Source organism: Eurypyga helias, unplaced genomic scaffold (assembly GCF_000690775.1).
Source record: "Eurypyga helias isolate BGI_N326 unplaced genomic scaffold, ASM69077v1 scaffold8741, whole genome shotgun sequence".
In the NCBI taxonomy this organism is placed as follows: Eukaryota; Metazoa; Chordata; class Aves; order Eurypygiformes; family Eurypygidae; genus Eurypyga; species Eurypyga helias.
The window spans coordinates 20,031-41,882 of NW_010232698.1; the positions used below are offsets into that span (position 1 = coordinate 20,031).

Consider the following 21,852-nt stretch of genomic DNA (forward strand, 5'->3'; position numbering starts at 1 on the left):
CACCGTCACAGAAATATCCCAGCACTACGTTACCACATAACACACACACACACCAGCTCCCCACAGCAAGGGGGAGAGTCCACCACACAGCAACATTTTTAGAGGTGCAGAGAACAAAGTGTAAAGCTTTACAGCCCCTGCACTGGCATTACCCTCCTCCCAGCCCCAGCACTTACCGCGGAGAGGCGTACTGATTGGGAGATTGCAGGTTCTGCTCAATCCGCCGGTAGTTATGAATTTGCGTTGGGACCGGAATGGGCACGGAGTGTCCGTACTTGCTGCTAGAAAACTGCCCTGGCCGGCTGTTGAAAGGAGACACACAAAGAAACACCCTCTTGTCAGGGGTGGCCCTTCAGCCAGGTAATTGGAGGGTTTATCCTCCTACAACAGCAACTGTACAGAGGGAGTGTCCCCTTGGCTGCTCTGGGCTGTGGGTTTGTACTGGGAGGTAGTTGAAAGTCGTATCAAAGGGAAGTGGCATCACACGTCTCCTGAAAACAGCCACCTTTCTTCCAGCACGATTCCCACCCACGGAGTGAAGTTAGAACACACACCCAAGCGCACCACTCCCTCCAGGAAAATTGGAGCCCGGCTATTTCAGGCCACAACTGGCCTACTTTCCAACAGCTCAGATCCACAGCCAAAGAGCACATCATCAAACAGCGACTAAACAGTCGTGGCTCACAAAGGACACCAGCAAGGATTTTGCTGCCAAGGGCTGCTTCCGATTCATGCAGAGGCACTGCTGCAGCAATGGCATCTCCGTGAAAGTCTCAGCACACCACAAAGAGGGCACAAACTTGTGGTGTATTTGCAAGTTAACTACAGGTTGAAGAAGGCAGCTCTGGAGAGAATAAATCTGGGGGACAGGAGCTGGTATCTATATTCCTGCCAAGGTCAGCTAGAATAACACACACAAAATGGAACAGGCCCATTCTGCAAACATCAGACATCTTTCTAGTTCCTCCAAGCAGGTTAATCAGCCCACATCTGATATCTATTCCCCTGGGTGACAGTTTCCCCTGTTACTCTTAGCCTGTACACCACACTATACACAAACCATGCTACACACAAACCATGCTACACAAAACCCATGCAAGCACCACATTTAACTAAGCAGCTGCCTAGAGTCTTTTCCCAAAGGCTCCAGAATTCTAGGATTAATTGCCATGGAAATGCTATTTACAACTGCCAACACCAATTGCAGGGATGTTGCACAATTACAGAAAGATCTTCTTAGTAATGAAGGCTTCTGTAGTCTTCCTTGTCAATTGAGGACACATGCCTGGGTTTGCCCCCGAGAAGCAGGAAGCATCACTTCTTTGGGTCTAACGCTTGGAGTGGAATTGTTTTCCATAAGATAAAAGCAGGAACTTAATTCAGCAAGAACATACATACGTGCACAGAGGAAGAAAGAAGAGTTTGTGACATAAGCTTCCCATCACCAGAATTTATTTTTTAGGGAAGGTCAGTAGTACTCTGTGGTTTACAATGACAGTGTTGAACAAAGCTGACCTCCAGGACTGTACACATGAAGACATTCCTCTGTCACAATATAATAACTGGAAGAGATCTTTCATCAAGGCCAAAAGATGAAAAAGTGATTCAGATTTCTTTGCTCCTCTCTCCGTATGTCTACTAATTTTTAAAGTTCTATATATTCTTCCTTGTGCGCTCTTACTTCTTCCACCAAGAGAACAGACTCTTAATCTGATGCTTGTCTCTAAAAGGCACATGGAAGCCTTGGCTCTTCATTGACATACAATATAACAAAGGCATTCAAGGTTTCTGATTGCTCGGCGGAAAGGTGAGGCTTCGGTGTCTCTGCCCTCCATTGGTGTAAGACATGGTGTCACACAGACATTAAGCCAACTGAGCTTTAACCAAGAAATCTGAGCATTAATATCAAACTTTGTACCTATCCTGACTTTCAACACACATTTCAAATGCTATCTTTTCCATCTGGTCGGAATCCTTTGGAGGATTCTCAGGTGAAAGGATGCTCCCTCTCCCCAGGAGTTATATCACGTCCTTATAGGAGCCAGGTTTCTCCACAAGGTACAAGTTGCAAAAGAAAGGATCCAAGCGAGCTGACATACCAAACCTGCTAATTGGCCTCAAGTGTCGAAGAACACAATTGACCATAAATTTGCAAAGACCAAGAGATAAAGCAAGGACAGGGAGTTTAATTACTTGGCAGTAATTAAAAGCTCTTTGAAAATGGTATTAAATCCACTGCTGTGGGATACATCCAAGAAAGTACCTTTCATTAGACTTATTAAGCATTTTCAACAAGAAAGTGTTTAAAAAAAGAAAGAAAAAGATGAACTGTCAGCATATTTTAACTCTGCCTAGTCCTTAAGCTTAGGTAACAAGGAGAGCTGCTCTAGAGCGTACCGTGATAGCCCGAGGAAAACGCGCTGCTGGCCACTCTAAAATAGCCTTTGCTTTCTGTCCTAGTTGGACTGCATCCAGCACTGCTTGCGAGCCTAGAGCCACCCACGAAAGGGAGAACTGCTGCTTGCGAGTGAGGAAAGAGAGGGAGAGAAAACCAGGAGTCTCCTGTGCCAGTGAAGCAGAGTGCTGAATGAACGGGCCTCGTCACATCTGCAGCGAAGGACACAGCTGGGTGGCACCAGTTCAAAGCACTTGCAGGGGACAGATCAAAGATCACGCTTTACACTCTGGATTCGGAGTGACTGCTGCGATCTTTCATCATTTCTGTCTTAATTCTCCATCCTGGACAGGGTAGGAAGTAACGTGACAGTATTTCTTCAAAGCAGGTAGACAAGTGGGAAGTAGTACTGGACAGTTTGGCATCTGCTCCACAGAAGCTGCTGGGAATGAGTAGGAAAGGCAGGGAGGGCAGAAATGTGTTTAGCTTTGCTGTCAGGGTTGACTTGCTACCTTGTGATCCAGTTAAATATGATGAGGCCAGTTTGGCGAAGACGGTGAACAGTAGGCAGCATTTGTAGTGAAATTCCATGAATTCTCACTCAATGCTGTCCAGAAACAAGGCCAAATCCTTTAATAAAGACTGATCCCCAGAACGCAAAGGAATCAGTTAAGGAATAAGCTGTTAAAAAGCTTAGCAGGCGATGGCATAAGAAGCCTCATGCAATTAAACTCCACACTGTGGTACGTGCTTGCCAATTAATCTGATCACGGTCAGCAAGGCTTTGAGCTATAGTTTTCTTCTTTAAATGTATATGCTTTGAGGCTATGTTTTGTCATCTTCTGGACTTTGTTTGCATAAAGAGCGTGTTCAACACATAGCCTGGGACTACACTGTCTCCTTAAGAAAGATTTTAAGGTCATCCACCTCCCAGTGTGAAATCCCCTTCAACTCTCCTCCCCCAACAGGTGCCATACTGACAGAATAGAAGATGAAAGCTGTCCTGCTTCTCCAGGAGGCAGGAATGAAATGGGAAGCAATGCCACCAGCTCCCTGTACGCTAAGCACGTACCCTGAAGCTTCAAGCTCTAGAGTCAATGGGATCACCTTCCACAGACCATTGACGTCTTCTGAACACAGATGCGTCTGGAGGCAGTGGCAGCGCTGGGCAGCTGTCACCTACGGTGTTTCTAGAGCCTAAAGCTGAGTTTATAGCAACCGGTTTAGTTAGAACTGAGCCCATGACCACACCTGTGTGCACTTGTTACCCCTACTCCTGCCTCCCCTATTACTAAACAAGGCCCATGTAGCAGCATTACGTCATACAGACACAGTACAAGGAGATGTTCAGAGCTTCAAGCAAACTACAAACAAGTAAGCAGGCCCTGATCTGTCCTTCAACAGCAAGGGGAGAAGAGCAACACCCCTCCACCTTTGCTCTCTTATCCCTTACCCAGTAATTCAAGCCTGTAGTAGGTTCAGCCTCAGCTGAAGCTGTGTGCTAATTCACTGCATGAATTCAGAAGCAAGGGTCTGTACCTGGAATACTCACTGCCTCTGCAGGCTGAGCACAGAGGGGATGAGTAGCACATACATGCCAGTGGGGTACATTTACTTTCTACTTGAGAATAATCCTTGCCCGCCCAGGGAACAGAGTTAATTCCAGCTCTACTGCATTCTCTCCTAAGGGCCAGAAAAGGGAGAGACAGGCCCTGTAGTTGGGACTGGTAAGTGCCCAAGGCTGGGGAGTTTCTCCTGGGTACCCTTTAATTATAGGAGAGATGTGGCTCTTGCCCAGCACACCAGCATCTGTAAAATCCTCTCCTGGAAGTCAATTGGTGTTCAATTAATCAATGTTGCATAGTCACCACTGAACAGTCTTTCTTACCTGGACGGACTAGGAGAACTGCTGTATGGGGGTGAAGGAGATGGTGTCCTTCCCTGGCTTTCCAAGCCTGCTGAAGTCACCAGAGAACTCCTGAAGAATGACAGAAGGCACCCAGCTGTTAGAGCCTGGGAACCAATCCTGCCCCCTCCCCCCCAAAGCACAGCAACAGATCTGCATCAGCCCAGCACCCTCTGCTGAGCCCAGTCGTAGGAGCCCCAGGGACTGTCATGCTGTCCCACATACACTCTGGTGTTCAGGTCAAACTGAAGGTGTCAGACCCAGGCAGGTAACAGTCACCCCCGAAACAGAATTTAACTCAGCAACAGTGTCCCTGCCACCCACCAGAACCCCGAAGGTGCTACTGCACAGTATGCTCCAGGGCTAAACAGTTCCCGCTGCCTCAGTGCTCTTACCCGCTGTACATCAGACTGTCCTGGATTGGCTTCCCTCCTGCAGCCTCAGCAGTTAGATCACCTGAGGAACAAGGAAGTGCAGAAAAATATTAATTTGAGATTATTTTCTTTAAAATCTTTATATATTCAGAGCAATTGAGATTTTGGGCAGAATTCCCTGCTCCTCCAAGACCTGTTGAGCTGCCTCTGAAGTCAGCGTTTTGCCAAATACATGGGGGCTGAAGCTGATGTAAATGCTGCTTATCCTTATATCCTGAAGTTTTGGAAAATGTAGGCTGTAAGGGAGCCAAAACCTGACAGCATCATTTGAGCCAACAGGTATACACCCACTTGGTGCCAGCAATCAGCTGCTTTGTAAAAAGAGAGTGGTATATGTCACACGTAGGTTTGAAACACCCATGTCCTAAGTAGCAAAACCCCAGGGCAGCCAAATGAGCTGGCAGATTGGCTACACAACACTGGGGTGTTTGTGCCTTTGTCAAAACACCTGAACACTGCAAATATGGCTAGCAAAAGACAAGTATATACTGGTGTCATTGCTGTTCCAAGGAAAAATACAAGCAACACCAAGCTCTTCCTTATCATAAGGATTGCACAGCAGAGACCTTTCACAGGTTCCAGTTCCACCCTTCCAAATTCCTGTTTTAATACAAGTAGTGCAAGTGCAGAAGGAGGAATCACAGCATTTATCACCAAGTTCCAGCTCATCAAAGTATCATACACATGGTCAAGGTTGAACAATATCCTTCTGCTGGATAAGGACGGGCTCATGCACAGACATACTTAGGCATGTGGCTGAACTGGGCCCTGGCCTCTATGTACATGTATATTGTCAAGCAATTGCTGTCAAACTATAAACACACAGAGATGCTAAAATGAAATTCAAGATGTTTATTATTCAGTCAAAACAGACAAGTTTCATCACTCTCTCAACTTTCTAGTAACTATCCTTAACATCCCCATCTCCCTCTGTTCAGAATGTCTGCATTTCCAGAAACCAGCTTACTTGAGAACTGTGCTGGGACCATAACAAAGTCATCTGTGTCACAGGATGAGTTCTTACTGCTGCTTCCGGCAGATTCCTTAGATCCATGCAGAAAGCCAGGGGAATCCTGGGTAGGAGATGCCAGTGCCTTCTCCTGCAGCTGCTGCTGCATCTCTCCAAGGGACTGCTAATTCAAGAAGAAAACAAACCCTGGCTTCAGTACAGCTACTTCATCATTCTGCTCAATCCTTTAAACTGAGTTGTAAAAGGCTACAAACAACATTTTGCTGATAAACCAGGGCTGACAGTTTGCCAGAAGCAGCTGTTTAGTTTACTGGAAAAGAACAGCCTTTTATGTCCATGTCAGAACAGCGCATCTTTCGTTACACAAAACATACTACCAGCGTGTCTGATGCTCCCCAGATAAGAAAAATTTACTTGAGGTATTGCATCCCCCTGCTAAAGCTTTTTAGATCAACCACGCATTTTCTACCAACTCAGTTTAGTATGGCTGTGAAAGAGAGAAGAGCTTCAGAGACACCTTTGGTGGTTCCTTTGGGTTATGGTGTTTTGTTTTGTTCTTAAACACCTGGTCTCTGCAGCTTTTGCAGAAGGCAGCGCTTGGTAACACGTACCTAAGTGTCCCTGCACTTTCAGGACAAGACTGTTTTGCTGTCGTACTGGTAAGCGTTAAAGGAAGGCCTGAAGGAGGCTAAGCATTCAATAAGCACCTCACAGCCATCAGAGTCAGGACAGATCCTAAAAAGTCCCATTTTTCTGCTTGCTTCAGCCAAATGGTGAATAGCCCCACAATCCTCATGTTCTGCAGACAGATGGAAGAGGCCGGGTGGTTTAAGAAAGCTTTAAGACAGCTGAACTGCCCACAGAGCAGATCGCAATCTTTATCCTAATGAATTTTTAGGCTGAGAGAGACTTGAATCAGCTTTCACTTGGGCCCTATTAATACCTTATTCACTCTCTAAAGACTCTCCTGCTGTACCAGTGGGGACTCTCTCTCGCTGTACATGCAGTACATACAAGCAGAAGGAATTTTCCCACTGTCAAAACCCTCTTTTCCACCCAATCTGCTAGCTTTGCCCTGCAGAGGTGGCATTTGTCATGCGCTGAGCCTGCATACCTTCATCAGCAAAACTTCAAACTGCAAAGCAGGACTGGTGCAGTACACTTCTAAGGTGGGACCCCCTCCTGGTCTAGCAGCGAGTCTGTAAAGTGGTCTCAGCCAACCACTCAGCCACTTCGGGCTGCAGGGGGGAAGAAGCTCTCAGGGATACAGCTATGTGATATTCAGGGGAGAGTAGACCTCTCCTCTCTGTCCAGCCCACATCGTAAGCACCTACATCAACTTCTGATAGTGACTCTCAGCCACTCCCACGCCAGGTTGAGATGCTTTGTCCCAGGGAAACTCAGAGAACAAAGCAAAAAAGTAGTAAAGCCAGGGAGGAAAAAAATTCAATACTTCTCCCTTCCCCTTCCTATCACACCACACCATTCCTTAGTTCAAAGTCAAAAGGCAGCTTTCACCAAGAGTCTCCAAAAACCAGCTTTCAGTTCAGTGAGCTGGAGGAATATCACTTCACTGGTCAGTTAATATTCTGCCCTCCAGGAAAAGGTTTCATCAAAGGTTTCATCGTGTCAGGTAACCATAGAGACAAACTGTGAGTTCAGATCATCTCTCACACCACCGGCCTGTGGCAGGTCTGGTCTGAGCAAACAGCTTTGCTGAATGTCCCTCTGTGGTGCCTGGGAATGGTGGTCAGAGGAGGAGGGTTGGTCACCTTACAAAGAAGGGTGGATACGCTGTCAAGCTGCAGAGACTTGGCTTGAAAACGGAGAACTTGCAGTCAAGTAAGCAGTGCTATACCTTGAATTAACGGCTGTTTGGTTCCACAGAGCTTTCCATCGCTGGCAAGACAAGCTCGTGTCATTAATACCAGCTTCTTTCATAAAAGCTTTCCATGTTTTTGCAACAGCAAATTGAAATATTTCTTATGTAGAGAAAGACAACCTTTGGGATCCAAACTCTAAAACAGACTGGAGAAGACACTGAACCAAACCCAGGCAGAACTGAAGTGTGCAGTGACTTGCACCAGACGACAGCAGAAGCAGAGACCTTGCTTCGAAGCAGCAAGCAGGGAGACCGTTAACACAAACAGTGCATCCTCTGAGCTGTACTTACAGGAGGTGATGCCAGGTGGGAAGTAGAAGAGCTGCTGGAAGAACTACCGGAGCCTGAACTGGGATAAGAAGGCATTGGCACGGAAGCAGCTAGAAACAGACATTAAAAAAAAAAAAAAAAAAAGCTGTCAAGCTAAGACCAATCAGCAATAAAAGGTCTTTTTCATCTTGTCCCATCAGGTTTATCTCACGTACCATCATGTAACAGATATGGCCAATTAAAGGAGAACAAAAGTAAAATTAGCATTCTGTCCAGTTACACGATTCACATCCATCCACTCCTCCACACACTTTTTCACAGTTACAGCTCTTGGGGTGGAAGGTCTCAGAGCTTGTCCTCTCAACACCTGACCTACACAGGTAACAAGATAGTTTCTGCCCTAAAGAGTCCCCAGAGCTGCTTTGAAACGAAGGGAAACAGCAAAGTGGACAGAGTGAGGCATGTCCGTGGCAGAGGTTAGAAGCTAGACCGTACCCTCACAGTCTCCTTCTCATCAGACTTTGTGGCTTAGCACACACCCCCCAAATGCTGGGAGGTCTGTGCAAGCCCTGTGTGCTCGCTGCCCAAACACTCACTTGGGCATCCCAGGCCACACGCTACGAAAAACCCCACAGAATTAATCTTTCCACAAGGAAATAGTTCACTGCTCAACACATTCTCCTGTGGTCACTTCTGCAAGTTAAAGAGGTTTTGCTTATTTGATCTCTGTACAGAAATTGTGCCACAGCACTGGCTGTTCTTGCATCCCTTCCTTTTATGCTTTATTGTTCAATATCAGAACTGCTCATTTGATTCACTTCTTCGTTAAACTGGACTTCACAATCCTCACAGGAGTATAAAGCTCACCCTGAAAGGACAAGTTAGCATTGACCTTCAGGCAGAAAAGACAATTAAGGCATCACAGGAGAAAAGAATATTTAATTCCAATGGCTTATGCAAGTGAGGTTTAGTGAATAACTTCGAAGAGCTCATCTCAGCTGAGGAAGATAAGTCAAAGGTAACACTGGCTCTTTAACAGATTCTGAAGTATTTAGTGGTTCAAATTCCACAGTCCACCCGTACAAGACTGTACAGAACAAAAGTTGCAGGAGAGTCCGAACATCCCCACTTCAAGGCAGCAAAGTCAGCTTTTACTCTGCAACCGTTTTGGTATTTGAATGACTGGAGGGAGAGACCGGAGGCAATTCTGAAGTGAGCAGGGGAACACTTTGCTTCGCTTCTCTTCCATTGTGCTGGCAGAGAAGCAGCACCTTGTATCAGATTTCTGCCTTTACAGGATCTGTGCTGACAACTCCATACTTACTACAAGAAGGGTTAATCACACCTGGAAGAAGAATGCTTCTGTTTGAAGTAAAACTACCTCCGTCATTACTACTACAAAGTACTTACTCTATTCAACTGGCTAGAAAAATTAAAGTACATCTCTGCAATTAACTGTTGAAACAGTTTTCTAATGATAAAAGAATAGGAAAAATAGGCCTTTTAATAAAAGGCTTCAAGAAGTTTTCCCATGTAGCCTATCAAAGAAGGTTAAAGGATGACTGGACCAAAAGAGAGCAATCACTCAGATGCTGAATTCCCCAATCTGACAGATGTAACAAGATCTAACACGAAAAATGAAGCCAAAGAAGTGTAGGTTTAAAATATATGTTTTAACATAAGTAATGAACCACGGTAACAGCTTAACCAGGGTCACAGTGATCCCTCCGCCCTTGGCTAACACTAAAAGCAACAGAGTGTTTTCCTAAAGAGTTGAAGTTGTACTGCAAATAGAGGTGGATTCAGCAGTCCTGGGACTTGTGCAACGGGACAGCAGGATGGCTGCGTGGGGCTGGTGTGCGCCGACACACACAGACGCTTCCCCGTCTTGTGCTGGACCATACCAGCAGTGCTCACCCTGCCAGCGTTTTGATGCTCAGGTCCATAACGGATTCAGTCTTTCCAAAGCTTTCAGAGAGGGTTTTCTTTAGTCACTTTTCCACACTTGGGTTTGTGTCCTCGATGGACTGTGCTGTTAACACACACTGCTCTGGCCCCAGTAAAGGAGCAGGAAGCCCTGACAATGGGTGTTCTAGGGGCTGGTCAGGGGGTTGGCAGGGAGCACTATGCCACCCGCACCCCATGCACTCCTCCAGCACAGCTGGGTCCCATACCCACGCTCAGGGAACACACACAGAGCCCTGAGAACTTGCCTGGGAAATGCAGAGCTCTGTCCTGCCTACAGCACGCTGCTTGTGATCTCCATGGCCTGCCCATAGAGCCTGCAGAGCACTCCCATGTACCTTCCCTATACATTTAATACTAGAAATCTGTGAAGAGGAGGAAGTCTCCCCATTTTTATCCTGCCAACTGTTACAGAACAATTTACCCTTGTACAGCCTAACTTTCCTATCATGGAAAGACACTTTTAAGAAAAGGTAAGCCATTTCTGAACTCTACCCACACGTGCCTACTGCAAACCTTGCATCACTGTTCATTTTTCCTGGAATTAGTATTTTTGTTAAGAGTCATTTCAGTTCTCTTTCAAGGTCCCCTCCACTCTATTTTGGTTCTGTGTTTATTATTGATTTAAACCTGGTTAGAATTGGCTCTTCTATTTTTGTCTGTTTGCTTTGGACAGCTTTCCATTAATCCAGGAAGGAAGACAAGCAGGCAGACTTTGCCACTATCATCTGAAACTGAAGTCAAAACTATCTGCATGAAGCGCACCTCTAGCTACAGCCGCTATTAATCATATTCTTATTTAAAACCCTGCAAACTCCCCAAATTCACACTGTAACGCTGTGAGGTCCAACTCAAAACATCCTGACACTAAACCCAGACTTTCATTCTTGTAGAACCATGAGGTTTGGCTCTGACAAACCCCCTCTGACCACCCCATCCCTGTTGGGGCGTTTTCCAGCATCAGTTGCACAGGGACAGCTTGAAAGCAAGAGGCTGGCTTCCATCTCCTCCACACACCCTGGCACTCCCAGTTTAAAAATTAAAAAGGGTAAAAACACTTGGCTCATCATGTTTTCAGCTCAAGTCTGAATGCAGGGAACGTTAACATGAGTTGTAGGCCCCCACCCAAATCCAGAAATTGCTGGATTGTAATTGTAATGTAAATAAGTCTGTTTTCATAATTGTCCTCTCCAACGTGTTCCAGCAACAAAACAGTCATCCTGGACATTGCGTAACCAATGCCAACTGGTTTCAAAAGGAGAGCGCTGGAAGCCATAAAGGCAAGCCTGTGCTCCCAGCTGGGTAGATCTGGATACTGGGTCCTGCACCTGCCAAAAATCACTTCTGACAGATCATCCTACCAGGGACTTGGTTGCCCTAAAAACATCCAAGCCTCAAGCTTTTATACGAAAGCTTTATTTGGAATTTGTGTTTTACACACAGTGGAGAGATGCATTTTTGTGATTATCTGGACTGAATTAAAACCAGTCATCAAAAAGTTGTTTAACTGCAGTCTCTGACAAGGCAATAGGTTTGAGTGCAAAGGACTTGCCCAAGGAATAAGCTGCTTTTTAGAGTTTAAAAATTTACACCATTAAAGTCTTTTACATGCAGAAGCCACGGTGATTTTTTGCTAGTTTTTACCTGCGTATTTTATGTACAGTAAGATTACAAAGATGGTAAAGGTCAAGTAAGCCAGACAGCTATCCCAGAACACTTCTGAACCATAACCACTCACGTTTCATGCTCTCTTAACTCAAAGAGGTACCACCTTACCATTCATTAAAGGCAGGAGTAAAAAAAAACTCCAAAGTCTTCTGCATGGGTACCAATTACAATGTGTTTACTGAGAAGACTTGCCCAAGTGCCTAATTATGCCTTCTCATGCATTATTACTGTAACACTGCCCCGTACCATATGCTGATCAGACCTGGCTACAGCCAGAAGACATTCTGACTAGACACAGCATTTTAAAAACTTTATTAATAAATTTTTTTTACACACCTAAAGTACATGCTTAGTCACAGGTACAAACCCCATGGTATAAAATAAAATATAAACAAACAAAACCCAAAGTACATGTTTTGGTTAAAGCCCAAGGCCCTGAACCCACACTCCAGGCTAAAGTCTGTGGCAAACAGCTTTGTGGTATGGCCTGGATAGCAGCAGCCTTGTGTCCCTGCTTCACTAAAGCAGTGAGATGAGGAGGGAGACAACAACCATCCCTCAAAAACCGTAGTGGGGAGGACGAGCTTCTCAGGAACATCACAAAGATGCTGGTACAGATCATCCAACTAACTCTCCTAAGAGAAACATGTACACTCAAATGGGAATGACTTAGTCCTGCTTCTACCAAAGTCAGTGGTAGCCCAATTATCAGCTCCTAAGGAGAAAAAAAACCCCACAAGGGCACATTTTTCCTCCCCCTAGTTCTCCACAGCATCCCTGAGGACTCTAATTCAGTCTGAGCACAACCATCACAATTCAGATGCAGCCACCTCTCTTCTCCTCTTTCATAATTCCTGTGCTCGTGATGCTGAGCTGCATGTTGAGATGAAGTAGCACAGCAGACTTCTGGACTCATCTTCGTTCTTCAGGCAAAGCCAGGGAAGCACCTGCAACCTTGCTAAGTCCCCTACTTCAGCTAAAACAGTGCAGATGTCAAGCAGCATTCCATACATCTCGTGTGAGCTTCCCTTATTGAGATCACCATAACCCAGAGCTTTGGAGATGCACTGGGTCTTCTCTCTCATATTCAGTAACAAAAAGGACCACCATTCCCACATGCAGCCGCCTCATCCAGGCTCTTCACTGCACTTCAAGGTCTTTCTTCATCCATCACTGCCACCTGGCAGCAGAGACCACAGCAGACTACACGAACCATCTTCTCCACCAGATGATTTCTGTGCACACCACCTTGAAGACTGCCAGCAATGAGGAGATATTTCTCCCCTCATCTTTTCAAAGCCAGTAGTGGTCTCTCCTGCCTGGAGAAGACCCCAGGCTGTGGACATATGCCTGGAGCTGTGGGCCAGCAGGGCAGCAGAGAGGTCTGCAGTTCATATAGTCCTTACCTGCCTGTAAAGGTCCTTTTTTTACTGGGCCTTGACCCCACACCATTAACTTTGGTGCAGCTGGGGGCAAAGGCTGAGCTACAGTCCCCTGCTCGTAACAGTGCCTCTGGCTGCTGCACAGCAAATGTGCAGAAGGTGGAAACCGAGGCCAAGCCAGGAGAACCCTCTCCTGTTTGCAGTGGGATTTCTGTTCCACTGGCCAGAGAAGCAGTGGAACTGCCGGAGGCAAGAGATGAGCTGGTGGGGATGCAAGGACGTGCTGAGGGAGTCCTCTGCTTGCAGGGGAATGAGACTTTGCAGGACTCTTCCCACACAGCGGTGATACAGCAAGTGCCGAGAGCTGAGCTGGCTCAGGAGCAGTCCTACATGGGCAGAGTGCCTTCCTGCCTGCACAGCACACCTGTTTTACAGGGCTCACCCCGCATCTTGCTGGCGCAGACGGAGAGAGGGGTTTGGCTGGCTTGCAAACTCCCCTAAACCAGAAGCGTCTTTTCCTGCCCGCAGGACGGTCACCTAAGTGCACAGTTAAAATCTGCATCAGGAACAACTGAGAGGTCTTGCTCTGGAGCCAGGGAAGCAAGAGACTGTCAGGAGTGACATGGTCATCAGACAAGGGGCATCCACCCACAGCACATATCCAAGGTGGGCTCTGTGTTCAGAAAGCATTGGCCATGCTTCCTCCAAAGCTTCCAGCCCTTGCACTGGGCACCCAAATCAGTCACTGATGAAAATTCTTGACTATCATTTACTCAGGAGATTAAAGCCCAGGAAGATCCTTCCAGAAGACAAAAACCATACACAGTTTCCCTAAACCAAGTCTCTTGACCAGAGGACTATTATATCACATATACTAGAAGCAATTCTGAATGGTTTTCCACCAAAACAAAACTTCTGAATAATAGTATGTGGTTGAAAATTTTCACAAGTTTTGAATCAAAAGAGTAAAGAAATAATTTTCAATGGAAAGTGTCTTTGTTTTAGACAGTTCTCACAGAACACCCAAACTGAACCCTTCTAAAACAACATGTATCAAGAATTTGGAGATAAATGCTGAAACAAGATTTGGTAACCAAAGCCTGACAGTTTGCACAGCCAACCTAAGGTACCACCAGGCAAGCAGGGACAAGAGAGACAGCTTCCACCATTCACTATCCTGAACTGGTCTGCAGATGTGGATGAAAAGCAAGATCACGGTGCGTAATCCTGTTTACCTACAGGCATCCCCACTGGCCAAGCACTTCACACAGGGCCGCTGAATACATTTCAAAGCTACGTTTACTTCTACTTTAGGTTTCTAAATAGCCTCCTAATCATCCCTTTGAAGATAACTCAGCACAATTAATATATTTTGATGGTGGCAAAGTCTGGACACGACACAGGAATGAACTAAGAAAACATAAAGCAGTCTTTCTTTCCTTTTGAACTAGCAGCAAAGGAAGTCATGCCATGGTTCAAAATGAGCTGTAATCAAAAATGCAACACTTACATTTTTTCATAGAGGCACTTGCATCCAAGAACGGGTGATGGAAAAATTCATCTGAAAATAAAAGAGAACAATGACTCAGTGAAAGGAAATGACTGTAAGAAGTTTACAGAGTAGCTAAAGCATAGCAAGTTACAGTATTTTACAGTGATTTTTCCACGCAGTCTGGTCAACCATGGAAGCTGACTGTCAGTGGCTGCGTACAGTAGTGGTCAAGAATGCAGACTGGGGGCTGGACCTACTCATAAAAAAAAAAGGATGGAAAATTATTTGGATCCAGGGACTGCTATTTAAGTATGAAAACGAAATAAGTGTCTCCTGTGCTACCAGCCATCTCTGCAAAATGAGCTGTGGGGAGGCAGAGAAGGGAAATCAGCTGAGGTAGTTACATGAATGAAGAAATGGAAGGGATTAAAAAAAAAAAAATCTTCGCCAAAAGCACGGCCAAAGGACATGTGGGTTTGCACCCTGGGACTCACCACCAGTACTAACGGACTTTCTTTCCTCACAGGGCATTAAAGAACTCAAAGGTTTCGCTGCAAGCTACAACCCTGGGCTGCCAGGGAGAATACATTAAATTGTTGATGCTTCTCTGCCTTGCAACGGCTCTTGCACTTGTAGGAACAGGCACCAGTTCTTGAGGGCCAGATAGTGTGACCGTGTCGAGATGTGGCATGGCCACATCTGTGTGTGCGCATCGCAGGCGCCTATCGGGAAGGAGAGGGAAATCCTAAGGTGCAAAGTAGCACTAAATACAAAGTCTCTGGCTGACCAGGATCAGTCATCCTAATTGAAGGGACCCAGGGGAGCTATGTTTATCACACTGCACTGCCACTCATTCCACAGAAGAAGAATGGTGGCTGAAAGTACTTCCACTGAGCGATCTTTCATCACACACAGACCCAAACCCATCGTGCAATGAAGGCAGAAATGCATTTTCAGCCTAGAACTCTCTTCCTTTCACACCAGACAGAACCACAACTTTCTTCACTCGTTACAGGAAGATATTCTACAGATCCAGGCCAAGCAAAGCTTCTGTCCTGACTTGCTGGAGACCCTCTGCATGTCTGCCTGTCCTCCTCCATCTCCGACCCACTGCAGCTCTATGTCAGTCCTCTCCTATCGCCATCAGCAGCTCAGCCTTTCAGCAGCGTTAGTCATGGATCAACACGGATTATTTGGCTAACTGCAGGCAGTTCAACTTGTTTTCCCAGCATGGATTTCCTGTTGCAACACCCAAGGTTTACAAACTCTTGTTCTCTGTAAACAGCTCCTCTTTGGCCAGTGAGCTTTCCAGAAAGTAGCAACTGGGATTTTTGTTTGTCTGCTTCTGAAACTTAAACAATCCCCCTCTCTCCAGCCCCTCCTTGCCATGGTCCTGCAGCCAGGGCACATGGGTCTGGAGCTCAGCACAACAGAAGCGATGAAAATTTCTGGCAGGGAAAGCTGCAATCTCAAAAATTAGATCTGCTGGTGGATGGAGACTATCCCTTATCCTGCCAGGAGCTGCTCAGCTGTGGGAGCTTCCTGCTGCTTCAGCCTGCTCACCTGGGGGGTTCCATCCCTCAGCTCAGCTGATTCAACTGAGCAGGTGGAAATGATGTTTGTTCACTTTTCTCCCTTATTCCTCCAAACTACTTATTAGCTGTGCTTGCAAAGCCAAATTTAACAACCCTGCTTGTAACCATCAGCAGGGAACTTGCAAATTAAACCCCTCCTGGCCTTCCTCTAGATAATCTTGAGATGGCAAAGACCATCAGGTCCTGGCAGAATGGCAACTGAGATAAGCTTGAAACTTTGTTTACTTGTGTATGTGTTGCTGTTGTGTGAATCAACTAGGATCTAGGGGAGCTAGATGGAGGGCATTGCACACACCTACTGGCAGAGTACACAGGGCCTTAGGGAACAAAAAGCAGTAGGACACCCTGCTCTTTTGGGGACGGTGGCTCAGGAATCATCCCTCAACCAGCTCAATGCATGAATCTTCCTTTGCCTTACAAAGCACAGGAGGGCAATGGAGCAGTGAAAAAGGGCACCAACCACCAGCCTAAGTATACCTTTTATAGGTACTGTAGGTGAAGAGAGCAGCCTACAGTGAGTTTGCCAGTAGCAGGACAAAGCACCTGCCTGCTGGGAGCCATGTGAGTGAAGTGGGAGATCTGCTTTGGACAGGATCTAGAGCCATTTGACATTCAGTTTGTGCACAGTTGGCCACATACAGCCACTGAAAACATGACAATAGCTGGGCACAGGAAAGTGCTCTCATTTAAGTATTGCTACTGTTTTGGCAAGAGGCATCTTCTGGAGGTCTCCTGAGTTGACACTCAGGAAAGGAAGAAGGTTCCATTCAGGAGGTGTAGGTCAGAGCATTTCCAAGCTCTCAGGAACACATTGAGGCAGAAGACCCAGCACCAGCAGGAAAGGAAAACAGTTGTATCACAAGCAGGGGGGAATCTCAGATGCCTCAGCAGATTTGTAAAGAGTCAGAGGAGAGCAGGCAGGGGTGGATGAGACAATATAACTGGATGCTGAAGTGTATTGGTAAATCACTGCTCTGGTGCTTGCTTTCCTCTCATCCCACAGGAGATACTATAATGTGACATGGGATGCCAGAAAACCATTGAGATCTGCCTTCTATAAAGCACAAAGAACATCTCAACTATAGGCTTCTGTATACAATATATTCACAAACCCTCCCCGAGAACCAATTACATCTTACAAGGACATGCCAATTTCTAGAGAAAAGGTTCCCACATGTTATTAAGGGCAGGCAATAACCTCAGTGCAGCAAGATGTGCTGGAACTGTTGTCCTAAATGAAATCAAAGTATATTATCTCAGATTTCCAAGTGTTAGACACTGACTCATGCAGTCTACTCCCAAGAGGCACAAAAACAGCTTACAGGGGGGCTTAAAAGGGTTTACCAGACTCAATTTCTAACAGCAGGGAAACAGGAACCTCAAAGATATTTTCTTTTGAAATTCACAACATGATAGAAGAGGTAGATATCCAAAGCCCAGACAGATCTGCAGGGAACAATACTGAGAGGTGCTGACATTCAAGTCAGTCTGTCAGTAGCTTCAACAACTCCTTTTTCAAAAGGCTGCTTTTCCTGCTTCTGCATGCTAGTAACCAGTTCAGCACTGGATAATGTGATCAGCCTTGGTTAATCCACACACTCGCTTCGCCCAGGTGGCACTGTCCCCAGAAAGGCTTTCCCAGCATCTCTAATCCAAAAGAATAACAGAGGCTGCAAAACAATTTCTCTTCATCAAGTAGCATATGTTGCCCAGCAGGAAACAATCCACCTGAGCAGATAAGCAACAAACAAGCAACAGAAAACCAACAGAAAAGACAAAAACATCAAATGCTTTTACCTCAAGTTTGACTAAAAAGCAGTATCCTGAAAACACACAGCAGCACACTATTTTCAGGTTAAAAAGATGATGTCCGTGCAAAAAGCAGAAAGCTCTGTGACTTGCTGTAATACTCCCACCTGATACTTAACACAAATCAGAGGGCTTTAGCCCTCCAGCCTTGTTTCAGGAAAACTACTTAAATAGGCTTGCCCAGCACCAAACCTTATTCAAATACAGAGGCTGAGGGGCAAAGTTACTCTTTCCACCAGCAGCACTGGCCTGTGGAAGCAAAGCTTCGCCCTGCTGTTCTCCTCTGCGCTCAGAGACACCACCAGGGCCACTTGTTGTGTCTCTCCTTGGTGAGAGAGAGAATTCACACATCACGACTTTTACCCAAGACAGGCCTAGGCTATCTCTGCTCAAGGGAAAGGGAGAGGTAGGGAAGAAAAATAAAAGACCACAGAGTGGCCTCTAGACGACCTGGTCCTTTTGGAGGCTCCAGGAAAGGTTTCATCACTGTCTGTTTCCATCTAGGGCATGGCCTCACGAGAGGTTCTTCAGAGCTTTTGGCTCGGCTACACATCTGGACAATGCTGCCAAACCCAGAACTGCCTGGCACATCATGATTGTTCTCAGTTTAGAAGGAATTAAGACAAAAAAAAAAAAAGAAAGAAATCTTCTTGCCAGCCAAGTCAGGAGACTGAGACACAGGTCCACAGGGACAGGCCAAGAGACTACCAACTTGAGCCTTGATGAGAACCAAGGCATCCTTCCACAGAAACCTGGAGAAGGGGGGGAAGGGTCTGCAAGCACTCAGATCACTACAGACCCTAAGAAAGGGATGGTATTGACTGAATTGCTCATTAAATGGGCACAGCTTGCAGCTTTGGGAAGGAACTCTGCCAGATAAAGAACACAGATGCACAAGACAACACATTTCACATAGTAGCACACAATGCAACAGAGGTTCAGAGAGACCATAAAAGCAGAAGCCAGGAGGGGGAATGTACGTAAAACATTTGCTGAAGATGTGCCAGATCTCTGACTTTGCAAAACCATACTGGAATGGGCGCTGACCTTTCCAGCACATACTAAAATACCCAAGGTTATGTGATCTTCCAGGCACAGGTGAAACCAAAGCATGTGGATGGTTCTCCTAGCACCAGCCAAAAGTACAGAGGTTTGTGCACGGCCATGGCACAAAAGATGACACAGACAGGCAGCAAGAATTAAAACTGGGAGGAGTTCTTACCAAAGTCCATACGGTCCTTATGATTACGCTGCAAGAGGCCCAGCAGCAGCTGCCTCAGGTGGCTTGATGTCTCCCTAGGGATGCTAGGATTGAAAACAAAAGCAAAATAAGAGAGGCATACAGTCTACTTAAACTGCTTTTACATATTCAGGAAGGCAACCTGCAAATGCAAACTCACTTTGTGCCTGCTGGGCTAGGAACATAAGAGCTACTGGAGAGGCGCTGAACAGGAACATCCGTATTTGCATTGCTGTTTGGCTTTTACTCCCCACTGTCATTGTTAAGGCTACAGCTAATCCAGCTTTAGTGGCCTCTCCCATCAGCACCTGCAGACCCTTTCACAGTGGGCCAATGTCATCCCTCTGGGTCTCAGCTAAGTCCATTCAACGTACAATATTTTGCACATGATAAATAAAATCTCTTCTACTTGGCCTAATGGGAATAGGGAGGTCATTAAAATGAAGCAGTTACCAAGGGGAAGCTTCCAATTAGGATACTGGCAGTGAAATGTATCACCAATTACTACTGGTTTATTAAGGCATTTCTTTTTCGAGGCAGCTTATGGAAAACTAGCAAGTAACCCTTGTCTATTTGCTTCCTCGATACAGATCATTTATTAATCAAAGGCCACGAAGATATGGACAACTGCCACCCGAGCAAGCTAAATTAGTGCAGCTTTTACCCTACTTTTCAGTATAGCAGGGAAGAAAATATTCTTTCTAGTAGCTGTTTTGCAGCACAGAAGAGCTAATAACTCATTGTGCTCTTCCTCACCCCTCAAGCAGATGGGGAAGAGGCCAGAGCAGCTCTTCACAACCCCAACAGATTTCAAGAAGCAGGGAATAAATGAAGGGATTAAGGCAGAGAAAGCAGAGTTCAGCTATTGCATAAGTGGATGCAGCTATGCTGACTTTCCTCCATGACCAGAAGTGCTGTCAGGGGCTGTAGCAGCCAGGCCCTGTCTGCAGCCAGAGCAGAGCTCTCCAAATTAAGCATAGGTGGCTCCAACTCCCTTCAGTATTGACTCTGTTTATCATGGCTGTGCCCAGCATGGCTCCCACGGTCTGCGAGGCTTTCCTCTCTCCCCATTAGCGGGTCAGCTGAGGTCATGGCACATGTGCTCAGCACAGTAATTTTAGCCGCGTGGAGCCCCAGCCTGCTTGGTAGCACAGCACATGGCTCGCCCCGGCAGGGCTCCACTTCGCTGGGCTGGCATCACTCACTGCCCTGATGCCAAGCAGGACTGATGATGGGAGAAGGAACCCTTCCTGCTCCTCTACCTCTGCCAAACAGGGTGAAAAAGAAGCTGGGATGAAAATAGTGGGGGAGGGAAAAAGGTGCTAGCTAGCACTAACAGCCTTGTTCAGTGAAACAAGAGATGGGAGGCAAGGTGTGTATTTATAGGTTTCAGTAGTACCCAGTTATTTTTCTGTGAAGCTCTAGGCCTCGCTGGCACAGGAATCTGAATCTGCAATTCCTAGAACAGAGAATGATGGCAAGCATCCCTCATCCTTGTTTGTACTGCAAGAGCTGCTTTGCCATCCCAGACACTAGAATGGTTTTGTGCACCTTCCCAGGGCAAAGGAAGAGGCCACCAGGACTCCAGAAGGGATGCAGTTAAAGTGAGCCTCCGTTTGAGCCAAAAAACCCCACCCTCTCTTCAAAAAAAGGTGTGCCTTAGAAGTACACTGTGTAACGGAATAACCCAAGATCGCACTGCTAGCAGGGTCTCCTGAAAAATACATTAGTGCTGGAGACCTGCAGTCCTCCACTGTTATCATCATTTATTTATCCATGACACATAAAGCTCTCATCCAAAATGAGTCCATTTCCCAGCAACAGCTTTAGCTTTTGTATGGTTTTAATGCCAAAAACCAGGAAGGTCAAGTAGTAGACTTCAGATGTCACAACACAGACTGAGGATGATGCACATTAACAGTCTGCCTCCTCTCATCTCTCATGTCTAAAATGTCAAGCTTTGCTGTGCTACCCTACAGTATTATTTTCCAAGGCCATCTTTTTTAAACATAACACAACTGCCTCCTTCCCCCCACGATCTAGAATATACTTTGCCATGCAAATCAGCACAAGGAGTGTTAGCTATTTAGATCAGCACTATTAAAACTGGGAGGCCTTTTGGCTTTCTCCTACTGACATGGGCTCCCCACCTCAGAATGGCATTTCACCTGCCAGCAACAGCACCAGCCCAGCAGGCAGAGACCAATGCTGAGCATTTAATGAGCTTTTCTTCCCCCCCCTGCTCCCCAAGCCAAAACATGGCACTTTCCATAGTGATGCTGGGGAGGTGGGTGCCAGCTTGCCTAGCCCCCAGGAGAATGAAACCAAATCCTGGCACTGCTGCAGTCTGACAAGGAGGTCTCTGGAGTGGTTTTGTCCTGTGTTGGCAGGGCTGGTGGTGGCAGTTTATTCATGTTTACTCAGGAAATAGCACAGATTGCACCTCATGTTAAAGAGGCAAACTGGCTTTGGAAAGCAGGGAATCAGCATTTACACAAAGGCCACTTTGGATCAGACTTCTGTGGTGGGCTTGGATCTAATTTTTGGAGGAATTGGGTAGTTAAAAATTGGAGATAAGTGAAAATGGTAAATGCAGAGTGCATAAAGGACTAACAAGAAAGGACAAGGACTAATCCCTACAAGCTCAGGCATGCCCTCCTCTTACAGCAGTTTCATTTCTCCCCCCACCTCTACTGCACCCACCAAGAGCCAAAATGGCAGCAGGGCAGCATGATCAACATGAAGCTTATTAATTGTGGGCCTTAATTTCTCTCTTCCTAAGAGGGACTACCTCAACGGTGAGCAGCCATGTTTTAGGCTGTGTAGGGGAAACAGGAGCTCTAC

General features: G+C 46.2%; 1 protein-coding gene across 1 annotated transcript in view; it reads right to left on the reverse strand.

The window, feature by feature from the left end:
- Nucleotides 1-21,852, reverse strand: part of ULK1 (unc-51 like autophagy activating kinase 1) — a gene marked incomplete at its 5' end in the record, with an annotated part of 61,990 nt that overhangs the window by 18,954 nt on the left and 21,184 nt on the right. Inside the window, 7 exon segments of the mRNA XM_010161475.1 lie at nt 177-302; nt 4,284-4,373; nt 4,697-4,757; nt 5,703-5,868; nt 7,879-7,967; nt 14,383-14,433; nt 18,991-19,073. Coding sequence (XP_010159777.1) covers nt 177-302; nt 4,284-4,373; nt 4,697-4,757; nt 5,703-5,868; nt 7,879-7,967; nt 14,383-14,433; nt 18,991-19,073 — 666 coding nt within the window.